Here is a 22,436-nt window from a genome sequence, read left to right as displayed (position 1 = left end):
ATGCATTCATTTATGGCAAAAAGTAAATTTTTTTTTAATATTTGGGTTTACATCCACTTTAAAGGCATGATTTTTATAATGGGTGGTGAAACTAAACAAGCTACAAAATAGGGGAGATTTGCTATAACTGGAGCACTTAGAATCTGGTGCAGCGTTGCATGGGAGCATATCAGTTTCTAACTTCAGCTTGTTGAATTAAGCTTTCACAATAAAAGCTGGAAGCCGATTGGTTTCTATGCAGAGCTGCATAGGATTTTACACACTCCCTCTCTTATTGTGTCAGTGACCTCAAAATAAGGATTAAATCAGCCAAATATAAAGTTCAGCTTTTAAGAGTAAGAAAATTTTATTTGAAACAACTTAAACCTGCATCTAAATACAGACAAAATCATAAAAAAGTGGGAAATGAAAGCAAGATGTGGTAGTTGTGGTCCAATCTGCTATGGTAGTTCAATCACGATGTTCAAATGTCCTTTATAACTTCTTCTAGCTCCTCCTTACAGTACATATGAAATTTCTTTCCAGGCTCTATCGTTGCAAGCTGTTAGGAGGAAGAAAAGGACATTTGTGAGTGGGAGGGGAAGAACAAGCGGATGATGGATTGAGCAGCTGCTGTGAGTGTGATTGATGTCAACAAAGAATCTCTGCAACTGCAATGCCCCAAATATAGACACCTGTAACCAGAATAGCTCATTGGATACCCCTTCATGTAGCAGAATGAAAAAAAATCATTCTGTTCTCTTTAATAGCCTTGGAAATTTGAGTTGAGGCTTTCCTATAAGTGGAGGAATGCAAGTTCACTTCCTGAATGTGGCAGAGAGCTTAAAACATAGAAAGAGAATACAAACTGTATACATATAAACCATTTGTAAGTGACTTTTTAAAAAGGAAAAATTAAATTAGGTAAAAATCAGGATTACACCAGGATACCTCAGAATACAAAACAGTTACTACTGCCATATAGGTAAAAAGCTCTATAGTATACACTGCATGCATCACGTTGGGTACGATTCTAGCCACTGGAATATGCTTAATGCATACACCGTCTTGCGGACTGAGCAGAGTTGGCCATTACCCCTCTTGCCTCTACATCACTAGTTAGATGGAGGCCAGCAAATTGATCCACAGCACGCAGAATGGAACTAGGCATCTAATGCCTTGTTTCCACTGAGCGGATCGGTTCGGGTCGGTACAGTTTGAATGGCCTAGAATGGTCCGGTCTATTCTGGTGAGCGTTTCCACTGCAAGTGGGACCACAAGGGGCCATACAGGGTTTAGAAAAAAAGCCTCAGCATAGCACAGCAGAGGGTTTTCTGTCAGCCAATCAGTGGATTGTATCGTAGCTCCGCCCTAACCGAACCGTTCCATTTTCTATGGCCCCACATCTGAAGCAGGACCCTGAATGGAACGGTTTGGTTGTATGGGCCGCTTTCATAATGGAAACACCCAAAATAGCGTACCGTACCAAACCGATCCGCTCAGTGGAAACAAGGCATACGATTTCCAAAGTGTTGGATGCTAAAGATTCTTCAGCCACTGTAGCTCTGCACCAGAGCAGATCAGCAGGGGTCACAAAGGAGTATTAACAGGTTTTTTTTTTTTACAGGGTTCTTTTTTAAAAATGTTCTTCTAGCAATCTAGAGTAATTTTAACCACTTGCCATCCGTAGGACATCATATAACATCCTTAGGTTAAAGTGGTGATAGTTGGATGATGCCTGCAGCTACAGGCATCATCCAGATATCTTTTTTCAGCCAGCGTCTAACGTAGAAGCCATTGTAGATCCTAGCGGCTGCTTAGCCAATGGATGTGACTCCCCCCCCCCAGGTTCTCCTGTGCCATCAAAAAGTCGGAGATCCGATCCGGCATAGGCTCCGGAATACCATAGAGCTGACCGTGGACTGGATGGTCCCCAGCCATCTCTATGACCCTGGGAGGCCGGCAGTGATGTCATGACATCTGGCTCTGGCAGATGTAAACACAGACAGTTTTTTTCCCCTGGAAAGCAGCTATCGATTGGGTTTTTTTTTTGGGGTTTTTTTTATTATCTCATACTTTTCAGAGTAAAGATGATATCTGTGGTCTTTTTGACCCCAGAAGTCTCCATAAAGGAGGACCTGTCATGCCTTATTCCTATTACAAGGGATGTTACATTTCTTGTAATAGGAATAAAAGCGATTAAAAAAGGGAAAGTGTAAAAATAAAATGGCGCCCTCGAGCTCACACGAACACATTCATAGGTTGCGCCCGCATATGTAAACAGCGTTCGCACCACACATGAGGTATCGCCGTGAACAGTATAGTGAGAACAATAATTCTAGCCTCCCTGTTGAATATTTTACATAGACTAGAACAGAGGAACTGAAACAGCATAATGAGCATAATTCCAAGGTGAAAGTAATAAAGCCAGGAACTATGACAGGGGTATCTTACCAACTAAATCACCAATAATATGAAGAGTATGAAAAAAAAAAAAAAAAAAAAAAAAAAAAAACCACACCCATAGCAAAATATAATTTAAGGGGACACAAACCAGCCGGTTTCACCAATAACAAAAATAAAATGGATAGTTGAATTTCAAATTTTTCAAACCCTATGGAAAAAAAGTTTTGATACTATACCTCAATGTTTATGGCATTTAATTTTTCTTCCATCACCTGTTTTAGGATAGTGAGCGATGATTTAATGGCTTCTTTCAGAGTCATTGACTGGGAAAAAAAACAACACGTAAGTTAATGGTCATAGTATATGTGAAAACAAGTTACCTACAGCAGTTGCAGTAAGCATAACCTGCCTCAATCTATCTGCTGCAGCTTGGAGCACCTTTGCCTTGCCACAAACTTGAATGATGAATAATAAAACGTCTTGCAACAATTAAAGAAGACCAAAAAAAGACCTATCACTGGGCCTTTTGAGTAAGCAACAAAGTGTGAAATGTGTCAGAGTTAGCTGACACACCTTGTGTCTATGATCTTCAATAAACCCCTGCAGGGGCATTTGACAAAAAAATTAAATAAATAAATAAAATGTATGGCGACGGTCATTTTAGTCTGAAAGTTTGAGGATTTCATCTCACAATATGCGAGTGCATGCATCAGATCGTAATTCTAGTGAATACTGGCATTGAAGCCCATAGCAACCAATCAGCTTTAAGTTATTTTCTAGGGCTTGGTCTGTATAGGCTACAAAACTTCTTTTACTACATGATATTACATTGGAATGCGGTAGTTGGGGAGATCGGAAACAATATAGCGGAGGTTGTGTTCCTTTGGTGCCAAAGTAGATAGCATGAAACGTTAGTGATTAAAGTGACTGTAAAGGCAGAAGGCTTTTTTTGTTTGTTTTTTTTTATCTTAAAAGCAGAGTTCCAGTCTTTTTTCAGTTTATTAAAAGTCAGCAGCTACAAAAAGTGTAGCTGCTGACTTTTAATCAACACTCACCTGTCCCACGATCCAGCGATGTGACCACCCGAAGCCTCACTCCTCTCTTCGGCCAAGTGACAGAAGGAGGCAGTGGGACAGGAAGTACCTGTCAAAACCAGGTACCCAGGTAAACCAGGAGGGGAGTGGGTACCTGGTTTTGACAGGTACTTCCTGTCCCACTGCCTCCTTCTGTCACTTGGCCAAGGAGAGAAGGGGGAGAGGAGTGAGGCTTTGGGCGGCCACTTTGCTAGATCGTGGGACAGGCGAGTGTTTATTAAAAGTCAGCAGTTTTACTTTTTGTAGTGGCTGACTTAATAAACTGAAAAGACTAACTCCGCTTTAAAAAGGGGTTGTAAACCCTCATGTTTTCTCACCTTAATGCATCCTATGCATTAAGGTGAAAAAAAAAAAAAAAAAACTTCTGGCAGTCACCGGCCCCCTAGCCTACCGTTTTACTTACCAGAGCCCTGTAATTCCCACACCGGAGACACAATGTCCTACTCTGCACGGGGTCCTGGCTCTTGATCAGATAGATTGATAGCAGCCATTGGCTTCTGCTGCTGTCAATTAAAACCAATGATGCGCGTGCCGGGCGGGGCATAGTCCGACATTTGTGTCTATGGACGCCGAATGGTGGACTTGGGAGAGCGCCCGCAAGGTAGCCCACTGGGAGAGCGCTTCTCTTAGGGGGTGATAAGAGGAGGAGCCGTGAGAGCCGCTGAGGGACCCCAGAAGTCAAGGATCAGGGTCACTTTGTGCAAGACGAGTTGCACAGTGACTTTAATCACCAACTCTACATGCTATCTACTTAGGCACCAAAGGAACACAACCCCTGCTATGTTTTCCATCTCCCAAACTACTGCATGCCAATGTAATATCATATAGTAAAAGAAGTATTGTAGCCTATACAGACCAAGCCCTAGAAAATACCTTAAAGCCAATTGGTTGGTGTGCTTCTATGCCAGTATTCACTAGAATTACTATCTGATGCATGCACTCACATATTGTGATTTAAAACCCCAATTTAGCAGTGGTGACTTAAGGGTCTGCAGATGGAACTGATGAATGCTGGGTGGGAAACAGCCATCTAACACCTAGAAGAGTATAGGATGCAGAAGATTCTTCAACAGTCATAACTAAATTACCAGGTGAAGCCCCACTGGACAGGTAGGTATTAAAGTGACAAGTCTCGTTTTGTTAAAAATAACAAACATGTTATATTTACCTGCTCTGTGTAGTGGTTTTGCACAGAGCAGCCCAAATCCTCTTCTCGTGTCCCTCATCAGCGCTCCTCCCTCCTGTTGAGTGCCCTTACAGCAAGCAGCTTGCTATGGGGGCACCCGACCTGAGTTGCAGCTCCTTGTGTTTATTTAGACACAGAGCCAAGGCCTAGCCCCCCCCTCGTTGGCTAATTGACTTTTATAAACAGGAGCGGGAGCCAATGGCGCTTTCACTGCCGTCTCAGCCAATGAAAAGGGAGAGTCCCGGACAGCCGAGTCTCTCGTGCAACATCACAGGATCGAGAGGGAGCTCAGGTAAGTATTAGGGTGAGGGGGAGATGCACACAGAAGGCTTTTTAACCTAATGCATAGGAAAATATATAAAGTCTGTTTAAAACAAACAAAATGTGTCCCTAATTAGTTTTTAACTATTTCAATACATGGCGTGTGTGTGTGTGTGTGTATATATATATATATATATATATATATATATATATATATATATATATATATATATATATATATATATATATATATATATATATATATATATACATATACACACTCTTTGATCAGAGCAGTATAATGTTACCATAGTAACATTGTACTACTCTGGGAAATGATCAGTATAATATATATTTTTTTTTTTTTTTTTTTTTTTTTTACACACACGTTTGCATATAGCAATGAATTTCATTGCTATATGCAAGCATTTTATTGAATTAAATTGATTGTTTTGTTGTGATTAGCTGTGAGAGGCCAGAGATATATCACATGGTACAGATAGGCTGTGTTTTTTTTTTTTTTTTTTGGGCCAAGTTGTAATCCCCCTTTCCCCTATAGCAGGGATATGCAATTAGCGGACCTCCAGCTGTTGCAGAACTACAAGTCCCATGAGGCATAGCAAGACTCTGACAGCCAGAAGCATGACACCCAGAGGCAGAGGCATGATGGGACTTGTAGTTTTGCAACAGCTGGAGGTCCGCTAATTGCATATCCCTGCCCTATAGGATCCTTAAGGGTTGTGTGTGCTTTGGTGGTGGTCTTGATGTGGTTTATGTTGTCCCTGTCTTGGTTTTCCTCTGGTCCGGGAGCTGCAACGTGCACTGCGGGCGTTCCCTCCCCGTTCTCTTGCAGTGGGTGGGTGCGTGCACACTACGTGTCGACATCACACTTTTTACGCCGGGCGGCGCCAGTTTCTATGGCGCTGCATTTGCCGGCGATTATTTAACCTACGAGCGCTATGGGACTTGGTTTGGCACCAAGCCACCACCAGGCAGCTCTTCCGCATTGGTGATGGCGCCTCCCCTTCCCTTTGCTCGCATATGTGTGATGTTGATGGTTCGTTAGCGGCAGTACCCTTACAGGCGCCATCTTTGGATGGTTCTGGCATTTGGCTTCTGCTTCTTCCTTTTTAGACACCATACACAGCCTCCCTGCCTTTTTGATTGGTAGGCTACCTTTCCCTCATATCATTCCTTCTGCTCTCTACCATCCCACGTTTCACTTTCTGGTCCTGTTAGTCCACTTTTGTGGGTGCTCTTTAACCTTTTACACACTTCCCTGCTTTTCCTCACCCATCTCCTTTTTTGTGAAATTGCATGATCCTCTTTCTAATTCCCCCCCCCCCCCTCGTGTGTTTTCTTTCTCCTTGAATTCACCACACCCTTTACTTTTCCAGGCAACAATGGGTGCTGGTTTCCAATACACGATTATATATGGGAGGAGTCCAGGGAGTGTTGGGTGCTACTTATACCACCACTGGGAGTCTTGTTCACATTTTGGTTTTTCTCTTCACACATGCACTTTATGTTTCAGAGCGTGTCTCTGTATGATGTCACCAGGTAACCATTTACGATTTCCTCTCCATCACATGGACTGCACATCTTTTAGTTTCCTCTCACTCTTTTCCCCTCAGGGTATTGCATGATTTTCATGCGATTTTTCACTTTTTTTATTTTTCTTATGATTTGGTTCATTTCACACACCTTCACTTATTTTTCTTATTCAGTTTATTCAATACACATCACTCACCTTTATAATTGTATTTACTTTCTACAGCCCCAATTTGGTTTTTGTGATCTAACATCACAGCATGATGCATGACCATCTCTTGTAGGGTTACCCGTTGGGCTGGCTGTCGCTTAACATTGTAATGGATGTGCTTAAGGTGTCACATAAAGTACCAGGTAAAAGGCTAAAATGCCTATTTTAAATGTAATATTATGTCACTGCTTAGCTTGTTAATCTTAACTCTAACTCAGATAGCTGCTAACACTCTCTCCCCCGCCCCCCCCCCCCCCCCCCCCCCCGCTACACGCTTGCTCCTGATGAGTGAGATCAAGTCACAATGTCGTGTTCAAATCACATACTTAATCCTACCACGTCATTGTGGATTCTGTATTTGACTATATACTAATTACGTGCTATCCAATTTTGGGCTTTTCTATATGCATCATGTGCCATCCATTTTTTGGATTTTTTATGTATTGGTGTATGAATTAAAGTTTTTAATTTAATATCTAACTCCATGCAGGTAATTATATGTGTAGTATTTTCTATCGAATATGAATGAGACAAATGTCCTACTCCTTTACATATATTATAGATATGTTAATTATAATGCCACACAACACTTGACCCTCCGCGTACGTCATTTAAAGTTGTTGCTCCTTGTTCTCTTTAGTCTGTACCATGTGATCACACAGACCAATCACTACTATCAACACAATTGTATACAATGGATGGCTTAAAAGGACGCCATCCATTGTTTACAACTGTCATGTGACCTGCGATTGGTTACAGCAGTCACATGGTACCAGCAGTGGGCCAGTACAGTGATCAGTCATCGCCTGTGTCCGGTGGACGCAGTCGGTGACAAACCGTGCTGCTGCGTGGCCCCGAACAGGGCGCGATCCAGGAGGACTTCAGATGACATTCCCCCGGATAAACGAGAGGTTCCCACTGGTTTCATCTTGCTAAAGGGCAGGCGGAAACCAGTTAACATGCAACACTTTAATCTTACCTTATGATAAACCTCCTGTAGTGAGCTCTGAGCCCCCTCAGAAGCAGAGCCAATGGCCCGGGCATCACACTGAACAAAAGTTCCAGAAGGATCCATGTGAAAACTAAATGACATTGAAAGAGTGGATTAACTAGAAATACAAACATCACCACGTTAAATGATAGTTAAAAGTATGCACATATGGTTAACGGTAACACTTACAGCTGAGGCCCTTTCTCATCTGCACCACCAAAAAGAAGAGCAACTCCAAATGGACGACTCTAAAATAAGAGAAACAGATTATAAAAATGTCTTCTTAACAACTGAGGAAAATGGTGAATCCAAAAAAGTGACAAGACAGAAGATGCCATGCAGTCTCTACAGTACTTGCCATGGCTCCAGGGTCAGCATCCTCCTCTCCAAATTGTAGCGCTAAATTAGAGACTGCCTGTGTGACACTTTCTACAGTCATGGTTTCATTATAAGTAAACCAGTGATTCTGGAGGAGAGAAAAAGAATCATGAATGAACAATGAGTTCTTTCACTAACACATTTTAACAATTCAGAGATATATGTATACCTGTGTTTCAACGCGAGCTTTATCAATTAAGGTCTTTGCATCTGCAATTAACCCACTCATAGCACAGCCTATAAGAAAAAAAATTAATAAAAAAAGGGTAAAAATTATATCAAGTTTCGCTATTTTCCAATTACCCTATGAAAATATATAATGGCACATCATACTTTAATCTATTGATAAAGTGGCAAAATTAAGGCTCATTTAAATGCCGTTTTATCTAAGACAAAGTAATTTATAGTACTAGCAGCATATTTGTTTTCTTAGTTCATCAGTTAAATTAAAAAAAAAAAAAAAAAAAAAAATACATATATTGCACATGGATCTGGGAACACAGCATGGTGTATAATAATTGGCAAAGCATACATCCATTTTATATATCATGGCTGAGATGGGAGAACTTTCGGTACTCTACACTATCTTCCTTAACCGTTTGCTTAGGACCAATTTCCACTGCAACACAGAGCGTCAGCAGCGATTCACCACTCCCTGTTGCCGGCTGCGCTGAGGGTGGAGGGGGTTGGAGCGTGGAGCAAGATTTGTTGCATCGCACCTTTTATTTTTTTTGTATGAACTTTATTTGAAGTTTACATAGTAGGCAAGGTTGAATAGAGACAACAGTCCATCCAGTTCAACCTGTGTAGGTATACGCGTGTCAGCGTCGATAATCATTTCCCATATCCCTGCATGTTGTGTTCTTTAAGATGCATGTCCAGGAGTCTTTTAACCCTTACAAGGTTGTATGGACCTAAAAAGTGCCCGCAGGTTGCCAAGTCCGTACGGACCTCATATCTCCCTCTCCTATAAGCTTATGGTCACTTCAATGACCATAAGCTTATATTAGAATTGTTCAGACTCCGCTGAAAAATTCTATAACTCTGATCAGCAAATTACAACCTGCTGATCAGTTATTAAGCCCAAATGTGACCGCTCCACCCCCCCCCCCCCCCATGCCGCCGCTTTCCTGCCCATAGCCACTCCACCTCCCACCGATCCTATTCTTCTAAAACTGTCCCCTGCAGCCACCACGATTAGCCGGCATCTCTCCTCTGCCGCTCCCGCCGGCTTCAGGTGCTGCATGGGGCTTGGGGGGAGGGGGGAAATACAGATGTGTCAGTGCGGGTGGGGGTGAAGTTGGGGCTTAGTATACGTTTAACAACCCCCCCCCCCCAAATAGGACAATGGATATAGGCAGCATTGCTTCTATATCCAATGACAGCTGATCATTGTAACCACGAGTATCAGACTGTCATTTTATGAATGAATGGAATCTCTATACAGATTCCATTCATGCAAAGTGTTACAGAGAAAGGGACCATCTTCAGTCCCTTTTTTTTTTTTATAAAAAACAAAAACATATGGGGGTCTGTTTAGACCTCTGATATCTCACCAATGAGGTCCCAATTGATGTCTTGTAGTATTGAGCACAGTTTAGAAAAGTTGGCGCTTTTAAAATTTAGAGTTCTTGTGCTACTCATGCCTCCTTTTCCTACGAGTTATGCTAAATATGATAATCCTGTGATTGCTAGGTCCCAAGCTGTCCTGTACTGCCACATCTGAGATCAGACTCGAATCATTCGTAATCAATTAATCTAGAAATTCATTCTTTCTAGTTGGAAAATCCACCAATTGAGAAATGAAGTTGTCCTGCAAAACATTCATGAAATGACGGGCTTTTATTGAGTGAGCTGTTCCCTCTGCCCAGTTATCGGTGTAAAGTCCCCCATTAGGCTACTTTCACACTGGGGCGCGTTGGCGGTAAAAGCGGCGCTATTTTTAGCGCCGCTTTACCGTCAATTTCGTGGTGCCATTTGGCCACTAGCGGGGCGCCTTTACCCCCTCGCTAGCGGCCAAGAAAGGGTTAAAACCACCACAAAGTGCTGCTACAGCAGCGCTATGCTGGCGGTATAGCCGTGCTGCCCCATTTATATCAATGGGCAGGAGCGGTATACACACGCCTCCAAAGATGCTGCTAGCAGGACTTTTTTTTAGCGTCCTGCCAGCGTGCGGCTCCAGCCTGAGGGCTTTCACACTGGACAGACAGGAGCGGCTCTTTCAGGGCGCTTTGCAGGCGCTATTTGTAGCGCCTGCAAAGCGCCCCAGTGTGAAAGGGGTCTTATGATGACCTTTCCCCGCCTCACTACTATTTCTAACTGTTAGGAGGTCCAGCTCCTCCTCCTCCTTTAGGTTGGGGGGTTAACATACCCCAACCATTTCCCTCTTATTTCTTCCCTTTGGAGTTCTACCCATACAGATTCCACCTCCCCCCCTCCCTCTCTTCTACCTTCCCTGTTCTTCCAGTACAAGGAATACCCCTGAATATTTGCCAGCCAGTTGTGTGAGCTGTCAAACCAAGTTTCTGTTATTCCCACGAAGTCAAAGTCCTACTCGTGTAATAGCAGTTCCTCCATTTTGTTAGCTAGGCTCCTGGCATTTGTGTATATGCCTCCCAGTGTTGTATGGGTGCATATTAATTTTTCCTTAAGTTTTCTCATGCTTTGTTCTTGATTCAACCACTCATTCGCCCCTGGATTAGACGTTCCAGCTATATTATCATCACTACTGGCTCCACTATTACTCTGTCCTTTGCTCACTGCTGTCACTTTCTTTACCCCCCCCCCCCCCCCAACACCTAGTTTAAAAACCCCTCCAACTTTGTGGCCATCTTTCTTCCCAATAGAGCTGCACCATCCCCATTAAGGTGCAGCCCCTCCTTACTAAAGAGCCAGTAACCGACTGAGAAGTCTGCCCAGTACTCCAGGAACCCGAACCCCTCTTTTCTACACCAGTTCCTCAGCCACTTGTTCAGTTCCCCAATCTCCTGCTGCCTCTAGTGTAGCTTGAGGCACAGGTAGTATGTCAGAGAAAACCACCTTGCAAGTTCTTCTTCTCAATATATTCCCCAAGTCCCTGAAATAAATTTTTTAGGACTCTTCACATTCCTCTCACTTTGTCATTGGTGCCAACATGTACAATGACAACTGGGTCCTCCCCAGTCCCACCCAATAATCTGTCCAACAACTCCGCGATGTGCCCAATGCTAGCGCCTGTTAAACAACATACTGTTCGGCGACCATGGCCTTTATGGATTGACCTCTCGGTCCTAATAATTAAGTCCCCTTTTGGGAAACTGTTAACTCGATAGATTTAATTCTGCTTTAACGACTCACATGTACTGTGCGATATTATAAGGCACTTTAAAGTAGACCTTGCAAAAAAGCAAGGTCTGCTCATTCGATTGGGGCTCCCTTATTCCAAAAGTTGTATAATAGTAGTACAAATGTTAATATATACTTACTTTACCCCTAGCTTCTACTCGCCTCACGTAGATGATAGTGAAGTCATGATCCTTCTGGCAGAATCTTGGGAACCACAAGGATCCTAAATCTCATGAGTAGATGCTCCTGCACTGTGCTGGAGGATCATCTTGTAATGCCCCGTACACACGGTCGGACATTGATCGGGCATTCCGACAACAAAATCCTAGGATTTTTTTCCGACGGATGTTGGCTCAAACTTGTCTTGCATACACGCGGTCGGACAAAGTTGTCGGAAAATCCGATCGTTCTGAACGTGGTGACGTAAAACACGCACGTCGGGACTATAAACGGGGCAGTAGCCAATAGCTTTAGTCTCTTAATTTATTCTGAGCATGTGTGGCACTTTGTGTGTCGGATTTGTGTACACACGATTGGAATTTCCGACAACGGATTTTGTTGCCGGAAAATTTTATAGCCTGCTCTCAAACTTTGTGTGTTGGAAAATTTGATGGAAAATGTTCGATGGAGCCCACACACGGTCGGAATTTCCGACAACACGATCCGATCGCACATTTTCTGTCTGAAAATCCGACCGTGTGTACGGGGCATTAGATTTGTAGTATTCATTGTTTTCTAGGAATCGCACTAGAAATTTAGTGACCTCACACCCTGCAGTTTTTTCCCCAAAGGTAAGTTTTTGTATAACTATTACATAGCAATGGGATGGACCATGCTTCGTCTTGCAAGGTCCATTTTAACCACTAGACATTTTGGTTAAGGCAACAGTTGTCCATGTCAAATGGTGGAAATGAAAAGGCAGAAAAGAAAAAAGCTCTCATGAGGGAGCTTCTTCAGAAGGTTGACAAGGGTTGCTTGTTAAACCCTTTCTGCAAGCATTAAAATGCTGGAAAGCAAACCATGTTTAACTCCGTCATGACTGCGCCAGATATATAAGCGGCATCCAGGAAGTGGGCTTTACTTCTGAGTGCCGCGTATGTGTTCCTGTGTTTGTGCTGGAAGCGAACTTGACTGCATGCTCCCAGCACTGAGACCAAGCTGTCAGTGACAGCTCTGGGTCTCGTACTAATTATTGGAAACCAAAAGAAACAGCTCTCACAGTGATCATTCACTCTATAGCCTGCCCCTGTGTTTCGCCTCTGTAAAGATACAATGCATCCTTTTCCTCCTTGCTAGAGGAGAAATCTGTAAAAGCAAAGAATACAATAAAGAATAACTAGATCAAAGCTCAATCTAGTTTAGAGGGTGTCATCGTATGGGTTAGAGTGTTCTAGATAAGAAAAAAAGGTTTTATATTTAGTGTCAGTATGTTTAGGCAGGACAAAAAAAAAGAAAAAAAATATGTTTGTACTATTGTTTCTTGGCCCTACCATAAGTACAAAGAACAAATAACGCACACACACGTGTTATATCACCACAACCGTCAGGCGTAGAAAAATGTTGTTTGCAGGTTGTGGTGGTGGGCCATGGTAATGGCAAAAAATTTGTTAAAGTTTCAATTTTTTTGTACTATTCCACTTTTTCTTTCATAATAAAACAAAATGAGGAGATTCCCATGTAATACCAAATGAAAGCCCATTTATCCTGAAAAACTAGGTATGATCCACCTGGATACACCAAATAGTTGGGATATGTACAAATTATACTAAACACATGTCAAAGTTGCAAAACTGGGTTTGGACTTTACAGCAGGTTTTAAACCCAAAAGTAAACCATTATGTTGCAGCCTACACATTCTAGATGTGGTGGCTGAATTTGTTTTTTTAGGCTTTATTTCCTTTTCACCTGGCAATTTAGCCAGTAAGTCTATTGTTTTTCAAAAGAACAAGCTGTCCTACCTATATAGCAGTTACAGGGTTGAGGCAAACCTTTTACTACTGATGGGTGCTTACAATTTTTTTCTTTATGTAAAACCTTTATCCCACAAGGAAAAAAAAAAAAACTTAGCTGTAACTGCTTATAAAGTGTTAGCTGGCGTTCAGCTTCAGTTTGCTAGTGTATCTAAATCTGCTAATCCATCCAACACTCCCTTATGCCAGACTAACAATGCTGTTCCAGGGTGCCCCTATGCTCTGTTATCCAGAGTGTAGGCACTCTAATACAGGAGGCGTGTTACTGGCCAGACCAGCAGGTGAAAACAAGGGGGGGGGATGAAATAAAATGAATGCAGCCACCACATCCAATAATTGATAAGATGCAACATATATTACATTCCTGGGTGTGGGTTAAAATACACCTTTTACAGATTTGTTTTCACCCTGGTTGTGAAGGGGTTATTGTATTTAATAACATTTGCAGGCAAAACATTTGTCACCTATATGAGCATCTATCTCTACAATCTTCTCAATGCTGTTGGGCTCCATTAAAGGTGATGTGATTCTCTTCTCGACTGCAAGACATACTCCTTCTGAAGTTTGGATACCAATGGCTGTAGAGCCAAGCTAAACAAAATGGCAAGTCATAAAAAAAAAAAAGTGGATGTTAAAATAAATAAAAAAAATCATTATATATATATATATATATATATATATATATATATATATATATATATATATATATATATATATATATATATTACACACATACATACACACATTTTTAATTTAACAGATACAAAACATACATCCTATGTCAGCACTTTAAAGCGGTAGAAGACAATGCTGGGTTCTTTCAGCTAAAAAGAAGAAAATAGACCTAAGCCTAGGTTCACACTGACAGAGAGAATCAAATTGTGTGAATTCAACTGAACTTGCACAATTTCATTCCTGCATGTCAGTCCGGCTTCGGGGCCGATTTCAGAGAGACATCTGCGCAGGTTTCTGCACAGTTGTCTATTGAAATCGCACCCAGAGGATGCCAAAAGTAGTACAGAAACTACTTTTGGGAATCAGTGCGGCGACGCAAAGTCAGCGTCGCACCGATTCGGACAGTGCCATTGCCGACAATAGCCGCCGATTTGGCATGTCAAATCACTGCAGTGTGAACCAGGGCTAACATGAGCATGGGATCACCAAAACTGAACTAATGGCTTGCCTGGCCAAAATCTGTCCAGTTTTGTTTTAACAGTTCAGGCTGGTGGTAGGGTTGATGTAGCGAAGCAAATCTTGAACACAAATTGGGCCCCTTGATACCATCTACTATATTTCAAGTAAACAGTAAAGACAATAACACTGGACATATCGAAGAAAGTCAGGGGCCAGTAACAAAGTATAAGGAAGGGAACAGAAGAGGCATTTCTGCTAGTAAAGTCTACTCTTAGGTATGATATTCAGGCCCTTAGAAACCTGTTATACATGAGAGGTTCTGTCAAAATTTCTCAAGGATAACAAATGGCTTTGTGAAGACAAAATGAGCCCTCCGTTTAATCATCTAATAACATTCTAGGTAGGGTTGCACCGATACAGGTATTAGTGCCGATACTGAGCATTTGCACAAGTATCAGTACTCATGCAAATGCGCCGATACCTTCAGGTTTGGCTCTTTTAGCTGTCAGTGGTATTCCCCCGCTGACAGATGAAATGTATACAAAAGAATGCAGGCAATCATAGGTTGTTCAGGAGTGGGGGTGCCGCGTCCTTAACAAGTGAGGACGTTTCAGCTGTCAGTGGGAATTACCTTCCCCCGCAGTGGACCCGTCTCCTCCTGGGCTGACCCCACCCCCTCTGCACTGACAGATCTGTCTGGTGAGTAGTGTGTCCTGCACTGGGCCAGGCTTTGCGTGCCGCGCCCCCCCCCCCCCACACACACACACTTCTGATTACTTTTCTTAAGTGTTTCAGCTGCTGCAGAACTTCTTGGAGGGGGAGGGCAGATCTGCTGGGCTGGGTGTTGTAGTGCAGTGATTGGCAGTGTGTGAGTTCCCAAATACTCCCATTCCCCTTCATATACAAATAACACCCCTCCCCACCTCTCCAACCTAAATAACAACCCTTTTCCCACCAAAAAAAAATGTGAGTTATAAAAAAAAAAAGTAAAAATGGGTATCGGCAAGTACTTGAGGAAAAGTATCGATACTTGGTCTTAAAAAACTGGTATCGGTGCACTGAAACAAAAGACGTTCTAGGTCTTACAATTTTCTCTTTACTACACTCAGAGTAGAAAACCCTGTCCCCTGCCAACAGCTACAGAATGAGACCCTTACTCCCTGCGAGGAACCAGTGGTCTCACTGTAGAGGTCCAACACACTCCCTACAAAGTCATACATACAGCTCATGCTCCCCATTGGCTCTGGCTCAGCATACAGCAAGTTGAAGCTCTGCAGAGAGACCACTGCTTCCTCACAGAGTCCAACTCCACAGCATGCTGGCATTTTACAGGCTCTTCTACTCTAGCTATAGCTACTTTAACCACCTCAATACCAGGCCTATTCTGGCATTTCTCTCCTTCATGTAAAAATCATATTTTTTTTTGCTAGAAAATTACTCAGAACCCCCAAACATTATATATGTTTTTTTAGCAGACACCCTAGGGAATAAAATGGCGCTCATTGCAACTTTTTATCTCGCACGGTATTTGCGCAATAATTTTTCAAACGCTTTTTTGGAAAAAAAACGGTTTCATGAATTAAAAATAACACAGTAAAGTTAGCCCAATTTTTTTGTATAATGTGAAAGATGATCTTACGCCGAGTAAATAGATAGCTAATATGTCACGCTTTAAAATTGCGCACAATCATGGAATGGCGCCAAACTTCATAATTTAAAAATCTCCATAGGCGACGCTTTAAAATTTTTTACAGGTTACCAGTTTAGCGTTACAGAGGAGGTCTAGTGCTAGAATTGTTGCACACGCTCTAACGCGGCGATACCTCACATGTGTGGTTTGAGCGGCGTTTACATATGTGGGCTGGACTTGCGTATGCGTTCGCTTCTGAGCGCGAGCTACTGGGGACAGGGGCGTTTAATTTTTTTTTTATTATTACTTTTATTCCTATTACAAGGAATGTAAACATCCCTTGTAATAGGAATCTATGTGACAGGTCCTCTTTATGGAGAGATGCAGGGTCAATAAGACCCCACATCTCTCCTCCAGGCTGGAAAGCATGAGATCGGGTAAAACTTTTTTTTACCGATCTCATGCTGACAGCCGCGATCGCGGCTTCGGTTATTTCCGGTATTTCTGATATGTCACACCCGGGCCTCCGACGGTCATAGAGATGACTGGTGACCATCTGGTCACCAGAAATCTCCATCGTCCTCATCCGGCCGATTCATTCTCCGGGCTCCCGATGGCACAGGAGAGACCGGAGAAGCACCGGATGGCGGCGGGAGGGAACGTTCCCTATAAGAACGATCAAGCGGCGGAACTGCCACTATGATCATTCTTATCATGCACAGAATCGCCGGCTGAAAATAATGCTATCTGAATGATGTCTGTAGCTACAGGCATTATTCAGATATCACCCCCCAAAGTCCAGGACGTTTATATACAGTGCCTGGTTTTGAAGTGGTTAAAGAGAAAAATGTCAGTCTATGAGAGGAGTTTTGCTCTGTATCTGTGACCCTTGAAAGCCTGAGACAGGCTTAGAGAGGAGCTCAATCAAATAGGTTATTACAAAAAAGTCAGCAGCTACAAAAACTTTCACTTGGATCGCCTAGGAGGTCGGAGTGGAAGTGGGAACAGGTACATGTCAAAAACAGGTAACCCCCCCAAAGAAAAGTGCTATTACCCAAAGAGGATGGGGGAGGGGGAGCCTTAAAGAGGCACTTTCCCAGTTTAATAGTGAAGATAGGATAGATGTTTCCTCTAAACATACACAATTGCACTGCTAATACACTGCTCCTCTCTAAACATTGCCTTGCTGTGCAAAAACTACAAGTCCCATCATGCCTCTGCCTTTGGGTGTCATGCCTGTGGATGTCAGAGTCTTGCTATGCCTCATGGGACTTGTAGTTCTGCAACAGCTGGAGGTCCGCTAATTGCATATCCCTGGTGTAGAACAAAGGGTCTCCAAACTGCGGACTTGGGGCCAGAGGCAGCCCTTTGCTTGCTTTTATCCAGCCATTGGGGTACTATTCATCCCACTGATATGAGACACTATTTTGCCCTCCGACACCAAAAATGGGGCATAATTCCTGCCACTAACAATGGAGCGCCATTTCTGCAACTGACACCAACAATGGGGTGATATTCCTCCCCCTAACAGTGCCCAAAACACATTGGGTACACTTTACTCCCATGCCAGAAAAACTTTCTATTCCCACTGGCCACAGTCTAACGCCCCCCCCCCCCCCCCCCCCCCCAGGTCTGAAGGACAATAAACTGGCCCTTTGTTTACAAAATCTGGAGACCCCTGGTGTAAAACATGACATGCACCCCACCCAAACAGCTAATGCTAAATCTGTCATCTACCAGGACTCCCAGATCCTTTTCCATCCCCAAGAGGTTCTCCCCCTAGGAGAGTAACTTGCATGCACAGTTTTGATTTACTTCAATGTGCTGCCCTATGTACTAAAAAAAAAAAAAAAAAAAAAAAAAAAAAAACACATTAAAAGGAGGTCTGTCATGTTTTAAAAACTGCACCATGTCAAAATGCATAGTACGTTACCATGCATCTTGGTGCACATTAATAGATGCGTGGGGGTGCCATTAAGAATTAAAGCGGTAGTAAAAAGTATTTTACAATATAAAATAATGGTGCACCCCCCATCCCCCCGGAAGTTTAAGCCACAATGTACTAGTACATTATGAGAGACTTGCCTACAAACGAAGCCCAGCAATGATGCACAGTCAGGGCTCTCCCCAGTGCTTCCAACTTCACCCGGTCTTCGTTCCGGGTTTTGCATCTCCGTGCGCTTGTTTGACCGAGCAGATGGGACGGCGCTGCGGCTTGCAGAGTGGACCCTAAATGTGGTCTGAGCTACGCTTGTGCAGCTCAGATCACATTACCTGCTGACAGGCAGGGGGGTCATGTATGACATAAGAGACCTCTAGGGTCTCTTCTGTTATAAAAAGGCTGCCTGTCAGGGGATTTGAACAATTCTGAGTTTACTACCACTTAAATAGAACTGCCGTGCATCTGCAAGAGGGATGTGCGTTTTTGTGCGCTGTGGGAAATCATGTCATTTTGCGTGCTTTCCTGCAACACACAGGTGTGTGATCCAGTTCATGTATTTTGAAGTCAAATCGTTTTTTTTATGTGATTCGGAGGCTCTCTCTGTTGGAGATTCGCTCACTTCCTGTCTGATAAAAAAAAAAAAAAAAAAGTTTGTCCCCAGTACAGGAAATCTCTCTAACATCAACACTAGTAAAAATTGGAAGGCAAAGGCCCGTGACACACGATAAGAAAATCTGAAGTAAAATTTTTCTATGACGAAAGATTGGCCGATTATTGTTAGTATAGTGCCTGCGACAGCAGATACAGACTTTTTAGACTACAAAACCTTAAGGTGCAGGCTATAAAATGTTTTATCGCAAGTGAAGACATCATCTGATTTTTCGTTCAATTAGTACAGTTTTAGTCCGAAAAAAAAATCGTTAGAGCAAGACTATGGCTGCTCTGAAGCAAAAAAAAAAAAAAAAAAAAAAAAAAATCATTAATAACCAAATTCAACACATCACTTATGAAGTTTTATTTCATCGTATGAGAATTTTCGTACATTGAGTAAGCTCTTCATTTTTGACATGACACCAGCGATAAACACGGATGATAATCTCATCGTGTGTACTAGGCTTAAAACTTTTGCCAGATTTTTTTTATTTTCCCTCACTTGCAGTCTGGTATTATTATTATACGAGATTTATATAGCGCCAACAGTTTATGCAACGCTTTGCAATGTATAAGGGGGACAACACAATTACAGTACAATACAAAAGGTACAGGAGGGCAACATTGGTACAACAGTGTTCCCAAAACAAAAAAGTTGGAAGACGAAAAAGGGAAAATAAAGCTGGCCACCCACTATACAATTTGATCGCACAACCTCCTTTAGCTTTACCAAAACGATACAATACGAGGACAAACCTAAATAATGAATTAAATTTGTATTGAATCAGACAGGCCCTTGTACTACATACTGTAGTTGATGGGTGATCTAAGGCTGGCAAATACCCCTGCTGTAAATGTAAATCTTGCACTATAAAAACACCAGTAGGTTATCAGGCCTAATAAAGCGCAGACAGAAATCCCCTTCTCTACAGTAGTGGATATTTTACTTGTACTTGCAAAACAGTTTCACTTTCAGTTCAGAAAGAAACAAAGTTAAAATGAAGGCCCAATTACCTTGATTGCTTCAATGGCATATTCTACTTGAAAGAGTCTGCCTTCCGGAGAGAATGTGTTCACCCCCCTAAAGAAAACAAGAGTAGAAACAGGTGACAGCTAGGACCATTATCAGCCAAATCACACATACTGGTGACACAAATCAAGAGCGGCCTCAGAGTACAGCCATGGACAATGACACTGCAGGAAATTGATTGTGCTGTCATCTACTGCGTTTCTACACACAGATCTAATGGCTGAATTATGTAGCTATAATAGTGCTCGTCACATATTACAATCTGACTGTACAATCTCCATAAAGGGGTTGTAAACCCTCGTGTTTTTTCAGCTTAATGCATCAAGCTGAAAAAACTTCTGTCACTGACCAGTCCCCCATTTTACTCGCCTGAGCCCCGCAATTTCCACGCCGGAGACGCGCTCTTCCCCTCCGCCTGTTGTCTCGGCTCTTGATTAAATAGATTGATAGCAGCGCAGCCATTGGCTCCACTGATGCGGGCGCCAGGGGACAGGGCCGAGTCCGGCATTAGACTTCTATGGACGCCGAGTACTGGACTCGTGAGCGCACCTGCAAAGTAACCCCCTTTTGAAAAGGAGTTTATAGGATGCGGGGAGGAGCTACCAGCGCCGCCAGGGGACACCTAAAGACTCGCTCTCATTATGAACGGGGGCTTCAAACTGATGAAAACTAACCATGTGTTGCACTGATTGGCACCAATGAGATGCTTTGTTTGATCAAAATCTATTAGAATTCTCAATCGGATTATGAGAGGACAAGGTGAAAGCAGATATGCAATAACTTACGATCGTGTCTTCCATCTATCGATCACAATCCACTTATTGCGTGTGGCATATAGGGCTATCAACTACAGATCAATTGAAAGAAAGCAAATAGTGTATGGCCACCGTAAGACTTATCTTCAGCCTTGCTGCTTGGCATTCCCAGCCACATGACCTGCACCCCCATCTTGGCTGTATGTTATCACCCCACGGTAGCCTTTGGCTTTCACCAGAGCACATTTGTTCATCCCTCTCGGTCAGGATCCGGCCCATGTCAATAAATGCCCTCATTGCTACCTGCTCCAGCCTGTGACAACGCACAAGGCACGCTTCCAGACGTCCAGGAAAGAGGTGTTTTGTATTTAACCTGTGTCTCCCGACCTCTCTCACCTGTCATACTCGGAGCGTGTGAGAAACATCCCGATACACCACTTCAAACCCGACCACAGCTACACGGAACAGTCTGCTAAGTCACCGGGGCCTAAATCTGCCGGCACTGGAGGTGTGTAGAAGGCGGAAGTGACGTTCGGAAGGGGAGGAGTTTCATATGACTCTAAGTGTGAGGGCGGAGAGGTGAGAATGGGCGTGGTTTGTGGCAGGACTAGCGTTGGGTTGCTGTCTGCGCATGCGTGCTGGGTAGCGACTCAGCCGACACACTAGGCTAGTGTTTAGTATAATATGTCAAATACAATAGGAAAGAGCGCGGCCGCAAACAAGATGAATTATACAAGTTGTGTAACCTGTACGTGTGTCCGTCCACAGAGCTGCTGGAGTTGCGCTACTGGTGTGGTAAAAGGTGATCTCCTTTTATGCCAATGAAGAAACGTACTGATGCTGAGCAGTTAAAGAGGAAGTAAACTTCCTTTACTGACTTTTACCTATAGCTATAGGTAGTGTAAATATCTCCTAAACGGGCACCATTTAGGAGATATTTACTGTACATTAGAGCTGCACGATTCTGGATAAAATGAGAATTACAATTGTTATGCTTAGAATGAAAAACACGATTCTCACCGTGTAACATCATCTTTCACATTATACAAAAAAATTGGGCTAACTTTACTGTTTCGTTTTTATTTTAATTCATTGAAGTGTATTTTTTCCCAAAAAATTGGGTTTGAAAGACCGCTGCACAAATGCAGTGTGACATAAAATATTGCAACGTCCGCCATTTTATTCTCTAGGCCTAAGGTCTCTGCTTAAAAAAAAATATATATATATATATATATATAAGGGTTGTCCTAACCCTAATATGCCACTTGATACCACTTTTTTAGGACCAAGTACAAGTACCGATACTTTTTTTTTCAAGTACTTGCCGATACCAATTACCGATACATTTTTTTAATGTTATGTGACAGTTTTCAAAACACAATACAGATTAGGTGGCACTGATATGCAGCACTGATAGGATTAAGTGGCACTGATATGCAGCACTGATGGCTGGCACTGACAGTTGTCTGGCACTGATAGGTGGCACTGACAGGTGGCTGGCACTGATAGATGTCATTGACAGGTGGCTGGCACTGACAGGCAGCACTTATGGGCATTAGGCACTGATAGGTGGAATTTATGGGCACTGATGGGCAGGTGTAGTGACACTGTCATGCCATGAGGAAAGGCTGCTGCAACGCCCATATTTGTACTCCTTGCACTCGGCCGCATTAAAAGCAGCAGCAGTCATCTTGTTACACCCAGCCCGAACTATATGGGCTGGGTGTAATAAGATGTCTGCTGCTGGCTTACTGCAGCCGAGTGCAGAGTGTACGAAGATGGGCGCCGGGATGTCCAAGCGCTGACGTCAACACGGAGCGTCACTTCCAGTGTTCCGCCCGGTAACTTCCGCTTGCGCCGAGTTGCTTTATTGCTCTCCCAGGTATCGGATCTGGCATCGGGAGCATTTGTGCAAGTACAAGTACTCGCGCAAATGCTCAGTA

General features: G+C 42.9%; 1 protein-coding gene across 1 annotated transcript; it reads right to left on the bottom strand.

Annotated features, from left to right (window-relative positions):
- Positions 1-321: 321 nt before the first annotated feature.
- PSMA5 (proteasome 20S subunit alpha 5) lies at positions 322-21,048 on the bottom strand. Its single transcript, XM_073615904.1, has 9 exons — positions 20,890-21,048; positions 19,723-19,789; positions 13,816-13,942; positions 8,227-8,294; positions 8,038-8,145; positions 7,869-7,927; positions 7,668-7,770; positions 2,622-2,708; positions 322-541 (listed from the first exon to the last, which is right to left on the bottom strand). The coding sequence occupies exons 1-9, from the start codon at positions 20,916-20,918 to the stop codon at positions 464-466; spliced, it is 726 nt and encodes a 241-aa protein (XP_073472005.1). The 5' UTR covers positions 20,919-21,048; the 3' UTR covers positions 322-463.
- Between the last annotated feature and the right edge of the window lie 1,388 nt (positions 21,049-22,436).

This window comes from Aquarana catesbeiana, linkage group LG02 (genome assembly GCF_042186555.1).
Source record: "Aquarana catesbeiana isolate 2022-GZ linkage group LG02, ASM4218655v1, whole genome shotgun sequence".
Classification (NCBI taxonomy): domain Eukaryota; kingdom Metazoa; phylum Chordata; class Amphibia; order Anura; family Ranidae; genus Aquarana; species Aquarana catesbeiana.
The sequence above is the reverse complement of the archived record's forward strand: the minus strand, read 5'-3'. Positions and strand labels throughout refer to the sequence as shown.

Bases quoted from the DNA above. Each gene is read 5' to 3' on its own strand.
- PSMA5 (XM_073615904.1), bottom strand. From the start codon at position 20,918: ATGTTTCTCACACGCTCCGAGTATGACAG. The intron at 8,295-13,815 runs GTGACAAATGTT...TTTTTCTTATAG, and splicing joins AGAGATAGATGCTCATATAG to GCTGTGCTATGAGTGGGTTA. The intron at 7,928-8,037 runs GCAAGTACTGTA...CTCTTATTTTAG, and splicing joins ATGCTGACCCTGGAGCCATG to AGTCGTCCATTTGGAGTTGC.